This window comes from Tamandua tetradactyla, chromosome 19 (assembly GCF_023851605.1).
Source record: "Tamandua tetradactyla isolate mTamTet1 chromosome 19, mTamTet1.pri, whole genome shotgun sequence".
NCBI lineage: Eukaryota > Metazoa > Chordata > Mammalia > Pilosa > Myrmecophagidae > Tamandua > Tamandua tetradactyla.
Genome location: NC_135345.1, coordinates 54,303,821 through 54,314,645, shown reverse-complemented (window position 1 = coordinate 54,314,645; position 10,825 = coordinate 54,303,821). Strand labels below are relative to the sequence as shown.

General features: G+C 37.7%; 1 protein-coding gene across 2 annotated transcripts in view; it reads left to right on the top strand.

Annotated features, from left to right (window-relative positions):
* The first annotated feature begins 931 nt into the window (after window positions 1-931).
* The window catches only part of CHIC2 (cysteine rich hydrophobic domain 2), a 52,106-nt gene continuing 42,212 nt past the window's right edge, over window positions 932-10,825 (top strand). The window contains exon 1 of one of the 2 annotated variants that reach the window (XM_077136882.1): window positions 932-1,384. In XM_077136882.1, coding sequence (XP_076992997.1) covers window positions 1,266-1,384 — 119 coding nt within the window. In that variant the 5' untranslated portion in view covers window positions 932-1,265. The remainder of the gene's footprint in view (window positions 1,385-10,825) is intronic. The other variant, XM_077136883.1, reaches the window with a different exon arrangement.

Sequence of the window (10,825 nt, the reverse complement as noted above, 5' to 3'; positions counted from 1 at the left end):
CTGTACATAAACACGGTACTTGTAGAATATTCTGACCAGCACTCCTGATTTAGTGGAATCATTCTTTCCTCCTTTCCACGGTATATCGTCACTACCCAGGACTCTTTCCTCAGGAACCCACTTCTGTCCCTATACTATTTATATGCCCCGGGTTCTGGAACTTCAGACCTTTCTTCACCAGTGGTCTAAGCAGGGAAGCCCAATTCATCAAACGTTGCTCGGGAGGTGGGGTGATAATAAATAGGAAAGGAGATTCACTAAGTTTTAAGGAAGAAAATGGGTTATGTTGGGGAAGACATTGGGACAAGAAACAGCACATTTCTAATCTGGAATCTAGAGAATTTATCAATTTTGTTTCATGGCATGATAATGGTGACCTTTCTTGAAATTAAGCAGGATCCTTGGGCTTCACAAATTGGACTATATTTAAGGGGATGATGGCACAAGATGTTTGAATTTAGACAAAAATGCTTGAAGTGTGTCGGGACTGCGCTCCTCAAACTGGGAAAGTACAGACTGTCCTTTCTAATCAGACTAAAACAAACTGAGGAAAAGCGAAATTAGTTATTAGATAAACAGGCTATCACATACACGATAAAGTCTCTATTCCAAACAAGTATTTTCTTTTCAGTTGTTTGTTTCGGTTAGAGATTACTTTGGGGAACTGTATGCTCCACTAAACACTCCGTACTTGGTTCTCGGAGTTAGGTCATCACTTAGAGCCGGCAGACTAGTCCCCTTCGGGGTTAGAGACGGAGGAGCTGCTGGGTGGGGCCAGCGCGGGCGGGAGCGCGCGCCTGAGGAGTCGTCGGCGGCTGCGAACGGAGGTAGGAAGGTGGCCTGGGAGCGCGCGCTCCTGCCACTTGCGCGCGCCCGCCCACCCTCTAACCCTCGCGCCCCCGCCCGCATTCCCAGGAAGTCTCGCGATGTCGTAGCCGGCTGCTCCCGCTGCGGGTGGCTCCGGCTGTTGCTGTGGTTTCCTGAGTTGCTGCGGCGGCGGCGGCGGCACTGGTGGAGGTGTCCGCCCCGGGGCGGATGTTGACATTGTGTTGTTGTTATTGCTGATGGTAATGGCGGCGGCGGCGGCGACGACGGCTGGGACCCCGTCTCTCCTGTAGCCAGAGCCAAGACAGCCTTAGCGCGAACTCAGCGGCCTCTGAGCCGGCGGCAGCGACTCCCCTCAGCCTCTGCCGCCTCGCCGGCCCGTACGCCAGCCCCAGCCCTTGAAGTCAGGCCCTTTGGGCTGAGGGCCTTGGAGTCTTAGGATGGCGGATTTCGACGAGATCTATGAGGAGGAGGAAGATGAGGAGCGGGCCCTGGAGGAGCAGCTGCTTAAGTATTCGCCGGACCCGGTGGTGGTCCGCGGCTCCGGTCACGTCACCGTGTAAGGCCTGGGAGAGGGTGAGGACGGGAGGTGCAGGGCGGGCTGGGCCCTCGAAAGCTCTTGTTCCCCGGGGCCTTCGGGAAGAGTAGGCGACCAGGAAGTACGAACTTGCTTTATTTTGATTTGTTTAGGTCCCTGAAGTGGGGACAGAAATTGCCCTTCCTCCCCCATCAGTCCCCCCACACCCCTTTTAGCAGGCCCCACAGGCCTGTGCGCTGTGACGGATCCCAGTAGGGCAGGTTTTTCTTTAGGATCTTCCTTTCGGGCCACCGTTCAGCTTCGGGGTGGAAGTACACGTACTTACGAGGTGCCTGCCCGTGTTTTCTCACCCAGTTTTATGGTTCTCCGGCCTTTTCTATGCCTTTGAACCTAGTGACATGTGGCTCGGAAGCCAGATGTGGGCCGTATGAGACCTCAGAGACCATCAGTAATGAGGTTCACTGTCGTTGTGAACGTTCATTTCATGAATACACTGTCTATTTTACACATATCCAGTGTCTTCCAAGTTACTTACAGTTAGTTTCTGCAGAACCAGTGCCAACTAAGTTTCTATAACTGTTTATGATAAACTGTATAGACGAACATATATTGAAAATATCCAGAAAGATACAGTGTTTACAACTCAGTTTTCAAAACACTAAGTCGGATAAGCTCTGCTCTGGTTACTGAAGGGTCTCTAAGTCCCTCCTTTAGGCACTGACTCTTGGATGGCATCTTCATTTGTTAAGGTTTCCAGTAAATACGACTATCAACATTTAAAAGTCTGATATTACTTGAACAATAAGTAATGCAAGCTTTCTGAAAAGTTATGACTAATGAAGGAATGTGAAGACTTGAACCAAATAATGAGCTGTCCGGAATAGGAAGTTTTGTAATGTTTCTCTGGGAAATCAGTTTTGTACGAGTGGAAGGAAGTATTAATACTTTTTTCATGTGCGATCTCTTGTTTAGGTCATAGATAAACTTCCATACTTGTCAGATATTTCTGTACTTCACCTTTTAAATGAAATGAAAGGACCAGCAAGTCCAAGAATGTTTGGAACTGTTTCATGATATTTTTGGTATAGAATGAGTGGGAAGTGCTGTGAAAAAGTTTAGTGAAACAGTGAGACTTCTCATGTGAGATCATCAGCAAAATCCTTGCATTTCTCTGTATGATTTGACCAACCATACTGTTGTTTGGATATGCTTATTTAATTCTCTGATTTCTTTTGGCATGTGTTAGTTTATATTCAGGTGATTTAACAGGGTAAAAACTGTGTAATTGCTGTCATTGGAATGACAAGGCAATGAAATTTATTCACCACAATAACAGTTACTTAAGTGTTTTAACTGTCATCACTAGCTGAATTAATACATATAACCAAATATCACAGGTAGTCTTTTTTAACATATCACAGAACTTTTTTAGTCTCAGAACCTATCATTTAGTTTTTGGTTTGATTCTTATGACCTTTTTATATTGTTTTAAATGTGATGAGCTTATGGCTTTAAAGAAGGGACTTTCAAACTTTTTCATGCTATCTCCCGGTCCTTTGCTTGTACATTCCACCTGTCAAAGGATGGCAGGCAAAAGTTTAAAAGTGTGCAACTACAGTTGAAGAAAAGCTAAGCACTTTGTTGGGTAAATGGGAGATATGATGGGCCAGGTGCCCAGAAGCAAATAGGTGGTCAGTAAATTTGATTGTAGCTGACTGGCTACTGAAAGAGATGAACAGATGGGAAGGAGTTATTAGTGGTTCCCAGTCTTAGCTGCCATTAGAAACAACTGGGCAGCTTTAAAAACATACCCTCCTGTGCCCTGTCCCAGGCCCTTTGAAGGTCAAATATCTGAGAGAGGGGCGCAGGCATCCATATTGTTTAAAAAGTTCCATGGGCGATCCAGTGTATAGCCAGGGCTGAAAACCATTATTTAGGGCGTAAGGAAGAAACATACACCACTGCTAAATGATATGTTTTGCTACATTGGAAGTTCGTATTTCTGTGGTATCTCTCATTCACTTCCTTCTTCTCTCGATTACCTTGGTTCTAGATTCTGGGTTCAAATATAGCCTCTTGCCACTTCTTGGGTAAATTATTTGTTTGTGGCTTTTGAGTTAAAATGGGGTTAATTATAGTCTAACTTTTATGATCATTTAATATTAAATGAGACAGTGCATGCCAAGAATCCATCATAGTGTGTGTACTGTGCTCAATAAATGTTAGCCTTTATTCTCCACAGATCAAGTTTTCCACTTTGAGAAAGATAGGTAAGTGCTAAAAAATCAGAACTACCATTTTTGAATCTAACGTTGATTCACTTTGTTCCTATTTTTCCATTTGTAAACTGCTTTTATGGACTTAAATTGCTGTATGATATTTCGATAAGAATTAATAAGGATCTTTCTGCAAGACCTAAGCTTGCTTTGTGGTGACACAGATAGTTATGGTAATAGTAATACAAAACTTTTTACATGACTTGTCATGCGTAATTCATAGGTGTACTAAGCTAGTAGGTAGCTCAGTGGCACCTATCAAGATTTTTGAAATTGCTTAATTTGTTAATACAGCTGTTGAGAATTTTCAGTTTTTCTTGCTTTAGAATAGAAACTTTTAAAACAGTTGTAGTAAGACCTGAAGCTTATCACTGCTTCTGACCTTCCCCATTCGTTTTTTTTAAATTAAATTAAGGGCAGGTGTCTTTCACCAAATTGAATAAAAGTAAACTAGAGTGTAAGCTGAATGATCTGAGAGATTCAGGTTAGTGTGGAAGGACCTGGGTCCATTCATATGCATTTTTTACAGATTTCACTTTTGAGTAGGCTTTTGCAGTTGAATAATTTTACTCTTTTTTTTCCTGCTGTAATATTTCAGTATTACTCAGTTTAGAAGCTACTGTATCCTCTTATGATATGATTGGCATATAATTGTGGTTTGACAAAATGAGTTACCTTTCTACTACACAGATCTATGTTAATTGGGAGGATAATCAGATTTGGGGGACATAAGGATGTGAAATATCTTAATTTGGCTAAGCAAAGTTTTTTTTGATACAAATGTTTTCATATTGACCCCATCCAGGCTTGTATTTTGCCCTTTCATTATGGTCAATATTACTTTTTTATAATCTGAATGAATATAGTAATTTTCCTTCATTGTTAGATTTGGGTGTAGCAGTAAGGAAGAAGGTAGTAGCTCAAACAGAGAAATCTTGTACATAAACATATTTTGTAGAGAAGTGGTATTGGAAGGAAGGGAGGTAAATGACACATTATATTCCTATTGTACAATTATGTACCTGTAGTTTAATAAGCTTGAGGTTACAATTTGATTAAAAGTCGATTTCCTGTTTCATAGAGACTGACTGAGATGAGTTTTCAAGGTGAATTCTTGTTTTATTATGTAATGAAGATGGGAAAAAGGTAACTTAATTTATTAGGAAGTGTTGACCATACTGGCTAGTGTTTAAAAATTATGGTGTTCTTTATTCCTCAAAATAAATTTGAGCAAAATATATTGATCTTTCATATTTCACTGTGATGACTCTTAAGGAATATGTTAGTTCAAAAGATCAGAATATAAAAGTAGTTTTAGGCCAGTACTTCTTAGTTAATATATCACTATAATTAATGTTATTTGCTGCTTTCTCATTTTATGCCTCTCCTATATCAAAATCAAATTTGGAGCTTTCCTAGGGCCTGCACAATCTTTGACTTCTAGTTTAAGCTCGCCAAGTTATTTTGCAGAGTTTTGTTTCTAATGTAATGTTGTTTTCTCTTTTTTAAATGGTTAATTGATTTTTTAATGCAATTTTTTGGACTTATAGTCACATACCATATAATAATTCAAATTATTCAGTCAGTGCATTCATCATCGCCATTGATTTTTGAACATTTTCATTATTCCAAAAACAGTAAAAATAAAATTAAGAAAAAAGAACATTCAAAACATTCCCTGTCCTCCCATTTATTTTTTTGTTTTTAGTATCTTTTAATTGCACTAAATTATTGTGTCTTGGTGTACTCTTTTCTGAGGTATAGTCTTCCATCTCCACAAGTAATTCCTTAATCTTCAGCACCATTTTTTATTTTTTTACTTTTTTTTATTGTATAATATAACATATATACAAAGCAAAGAAAGAAAAAAGCAGTAGTTTTCAGAGCACTCTTCAACAAGTTGTTACAGGACAGATCCCAGAGTTTATCATGGGCTACCATACCATCATCTCAGATTTTTCTTTTTAGCTAGAACATAGGAGGCTAGAAAGAATAAATATATTTTTTATCATCACAATCAACTTTTTTTTCTTTTTTGTGAAAAATAACATATATACAAAAGCAATAAATTTCAAAGAACAGTGCAAGATTAGGCAGTAGAACAGATTTCAAAGTTTGGTATGTGTTACAATTCCACCATTTTAGGTTTTTACTTCTAGTTGCTCTAAGATACTAGAGGCTAAAAGAAGTATCAGTTTAATGATTCAGCAGTCATATTTGTTTGTTAAACCACCGTCACCTTTGATCTTCTTATCCCACTCTTTAGGGATATTTGGGCTATGGCTGTTCTAACTTTTTCACACTGAAAGGACTGTCAGTAATAAAGGGTAGGAAGATAGAACTAGCTGATGCTCTGAAGAGGCTGGGCTCTCTAGGTTTCAGGACTTACCTGGTCCAGGGACCCATCTGGAGACTGTAGGTTTCTGGAAAGTTACCCTAGTGCGTGGACCCTTTGTAGAATTTTATTTATTGCCCTAGGTGTTCTTTAGGATTGACTGGAATGGTTTTCATTGCAAGTTATAATAGGTAACAATGTCTAACTGAAGCTTGTGTAAGAGTGACCTCCAGGGTAGCATCTCAACTATATGCCACTGATACCTCAGCCACTGATACCTCATTAGTTACACTTCTTTTCCCCCTTTTGTTCAGGATGGAATTGTTGATCCCACGGTGCCAGGGTCAGACTCATCCCTGGGAGTCATCTCCCACGCCACCAGGGAGACTTTCACCCCTGATGTTATGTCCCACGTAAGGGGTAGGGCAGTGATTTCACTTGCAGAGATGGGCTCAGAGTGAGGCCATATCTGAGCAGCAGAAGAGGTCCTCCAGAAGTAACTTAGGCATGTCTATAGGTAGGCTAAGCTTCATAAGAGCGAGCCTCAAGATCAAGGGTTTAGCCTATTGATTTGGGTGTCCCTAATGTTTGACACAGCATCAGGGGTTTCCCTGGTGGTAAAGTTTAATATTTATGTATTTTTTTCTCTCGACCCTTAAGGGGCTTTTTTATTATCTGCTTAATATATTCTATGATATATCCAGGTATTACATTAAGCTATACAGAATTAAAGACCCTCATTCTTATGCTGGCCTCCCTGTGTTTCGATTGTTCAAATGAGTTATCCAGACAGGTTGAATTAGATTATGTTCAGCACCAGTTTTTATGGTGCTGTGCAACAGCACTCTCTTTGCTTGTCTTTGTCCCAGTTATGCAGTAGAATATTAAAAGATTTGGAAGTTTGACTTGAAAATGTAAGTTTTGAAAGTACTTTTGACTACAGTATGATCTTTGCATAAGAGATGTCCCAAGAACACCTCAGTATTTATTGACTGTCCAAATGATAGAATTCATAAAAGTTTCTCTGTCTTGATATGCAGCAGTACCTCAAGATTACTATCCTGTGGTTATTAATAGGAGACTCGGACCTGATTTGCTCAAATAACAGAATCACTTCAACTAAATGATTGTGTGCAGTTTTAAAAAGCTTTATGACTCCCATCTCCTTTCTCCCACCCAGCATGATATGAGAGGCATATTCCATTTTTAAAGATTGTACTTTTTGTTTTGAGATTTTTGAAAATTGTGTTGAAATTTCTCCACATGACTGTATATATCCTTGAGAACAACAGCTGTGCTCATTAGTCTTTATTTCTCCACTATTTAACATAGTGTCTGGACTGTTACAGGTACTTAGGTATTCACTAAATGAAGATCCTGCCGGAATTGCCAGAGGAACCACTGTTTTCTTCTTGATGCACTTAACCAGGGGAAACAGTGTTTTAAAATAGAATTCTTAAAAGTCATATTCAAAATTAATGTTTTTTAAACCATTAAAAATGTTAATCAAAATTTACTTGTGAAGAAATTTTCAAATTAAGTTAGACATTTTTTCCTCAGAGATTTTTCTTACTCCTTATAATTTGAAAGGAAATTAATTTGATATATAATATTGAACATTTCTTTGTAATATGAAAAAATATATTAAGCATTCTAGTAGGACCAACTACAAAAACTTAATGACTAAACTTTCCTGAAGAAATGAGGAATATGGTAGTGAAGTTTCAGTTTTACCATATTTGAATTTGGAAATTCACATGGTATATCATGTGAATTTCTGTGTTGAATTTCTGCCTACCAAGAGATGTGAAACTGATTAGTCCTTAAAATTTTACGTGACTAACTTGGTAGAGTACAGAGACTAAATGATCATGATAAGTAAATTATATGGAATTATTTAGGATGGTAAGTAATTTATCAAATGTCATTATTATTTTAAGTAATAAGATTACTCTAATAATGTTACCCTAATGAATAATACTTTTAATTTGAGAGCTCCTCTTGAATTCCAGCTTATATTCCTAGAAGGGTAAAAGGCCTAGGACATTAGACCAATTATATACTTAGAAGAGAATCTTTTAAGTGTTTATGTATACCTAGCTTGGTTTTCTAATATACTAAAAAGCTATTTAAGATTTCATTCTCTTGTTCATGTTTGTATGTTGTTATGTTTAAAAAAAAGAAAGATTTCATTCTCAATAGAATTAAGCTTTAAATATACCGTGCTATCAGGTATCCTTACTAACATCTTCTGTATAAGACTTCTTGTGGCTTTGTCATAATTTGTTTCAGAATCCATTTATAAAATCAGATTTTATACCATTGTTTCCATGTTTAAGCAGTCTAGCTGAATCCCAGGGGCAAGATTTCCTAAATTCTAAATTCTTAAATTTGTTTGATTGTCAGAATCACTGAGAGCACTTGTTAAAAGTATAGATTTTAGGCTTTTAACTCAGACTTCCCTAACCAGAATCTTAAGGGAAGAATTTTATTTTTAATAAGAGCTTATGGGATTCTTATGCCAAAATATTTGGAAAGTAATAGGTGATGCTGTGGAAATATTGTGGTCTTTGAAGTCAAGCAGGTCATTTCCATTTCTCAGACATTTTCTAATTGTAGTCATAGACAGAGTAACCTTTATGAACTGCAGTTTTCCTGTCTACAAAAAGGAATAAGATCTACCCCATAGGTTAGGTGTGAGAGCCTGAAATAATTTAGATAATGACCTCAACACATAATAGGCATTCAGTAAATTATTACTTGATGTGTATATATATATATATATATATATATATATATATATATATATATTTTTTTTTTGGCGTGGAGAAGGTGTGTGTGTGTGAGTGTGTGCATGATCCGGGAATTGAACCCAGGTCTCCTGCATGAAAGGCAAGCATTCTACTACCTGACACATATTTTGATGTTTGTCTTTACAGGTACATTTTTCTTAATCTTTACTGTAAATCAATCTAAAGTATGATGTATGTTTTCCTGTTTTAAAAGAAGGTCCTGAGTATAAATGAGATTTATCTGTCTGACTAGAGGATTCTTTTCATCAAAATTAAATATTATCGCTGTTGGTACACAGTAAGATCCTTACGGGCCATTGATATGTTGGGTCTTGAGGACCTTTTCTAAATGGCACTGTCTTTTGAATTTTGCATATGGGCTATTGCTTCCTATTTGTCTGCTTCTCTCATATGTTATTGATCAGCTGTTGCTTGAAAGTGGAATAATCAACCTCATTAGAACTGTGTACTGTGTGTAAAGTGAGAGAAGTTGATTCTGAGTGCTAGATTTAGGTACTTGAATCTTAGTATTTGGGTAGTATGATAGTCATATTTTTTTCTAGGAATATTTTTTGTTTAATCCTTGATTATCAGCTATCTTATTGAGGTTTTCTGATAAGGAGCAGATATTTATTAAATTCCCATTTTATGACACCTGTTATGTGAGGCTCTTGGTATATAGTTACGAATGAAGCACACATAGTCCCTGCCCTCATGGAGCATATGGCTAATAGCCAAATGATGTCTGAGAAAATTGTTGAGTACTGTGATTGAAAATAATGTGATTAGAGAGGTAATCAAATCTGAGAGGTAACATTTAGGAAGGATATGAGAGAGTCTTGTGAAGAGGACTCCTGTTCTGGAGAACAGCAAGTGCCAAAACTAAGCCAAAATGAGCTTGGCTTTCCTAAGAAACTGAAAGGATATTTCTGTATCATGGCAGGAATATAGTGAACACAAAGGATCGTACCTTGGTAAGTGAGGTTGGAGCGCTCAAGCAGGGCCCAGAAATAATAGTAGAAGAATTAGATGGAACATGGAGTAGTTAGGAGGCGGTTGCAGCAGTCTGCATGAGCCATGGTATTGGCCTGGACTAGGGCAGTAGTCTTTAGATAAAGGAGGTATTACAATTATGGCTATAGGATGTCAAATTTTACAACTTTCTCACAAGGCATGGGAAAACAGCATTTTTGCCCTCTGAATCCCCAGGGGTTTTTGTTTGTTTTTGGCTTTGTGAATGGTGAGGTCAAAGAATTGTAGCTGCCCTTAATGTTGACTGGGGACCATCTTGATGATATATCTGTACTTACTGTTCTGCTGGTAGGGGCAACTAACATGCCAAGAGAATAGCTTGGCACATTTTACATTTTAATAAGTGCTGACAGATCACTTGCCTTTTTTCCCCAACAGCAGTGGAAAAACAATGTCCCTTCTCCATATATCTGCCAGTACTGGTTCTTATCAAAGTTTTAATATTTTTGCTAAACTGATGCTTGATAAAATGTTACTGGACTTCTTTTCATATGCTTTCTGGCCATCTGAATTTCCTCTTATGTTTCAAATTTTGAGTTTTATAGCTTGTACCAATTTGGGCTGTTGGTTCTTCGTCAGTTTATAGGATTTCTTTGTACACGATCAAATAAGCTTTTGCAAGTTTTTTCCTAGGTCATATGTATTTTTTGCCTTTAATTATGGAATATTTTTGCATTCAGAAATTTATGTTTTTATTTAATAAATTACTCTCTCGTGGAAAAAAAAAGAGAATAGCATGGTTTGTGTTGCTTATGCTGTTCAGAAATGGAAAGGGATATTCCTATGTGATCTTAGATTTTGAAGTGAGGACCTGCATAAATAAAGTGGTACCCTTTAATTACAAGGTGTGTGGTATTTGACAATGATTTATTCATTAGATATAAGGAAAAGATTGTCCCTTTTGCAACTTACATTTAAAACTGAATTGGATCAGTGAGGGCTGAAATTTTTTATATGGGCCCTGAAAATGTTTTTTTCCCATTTGAGCACTTTTCTATCCTAACATCTAGTACATGAAATTAGTTCA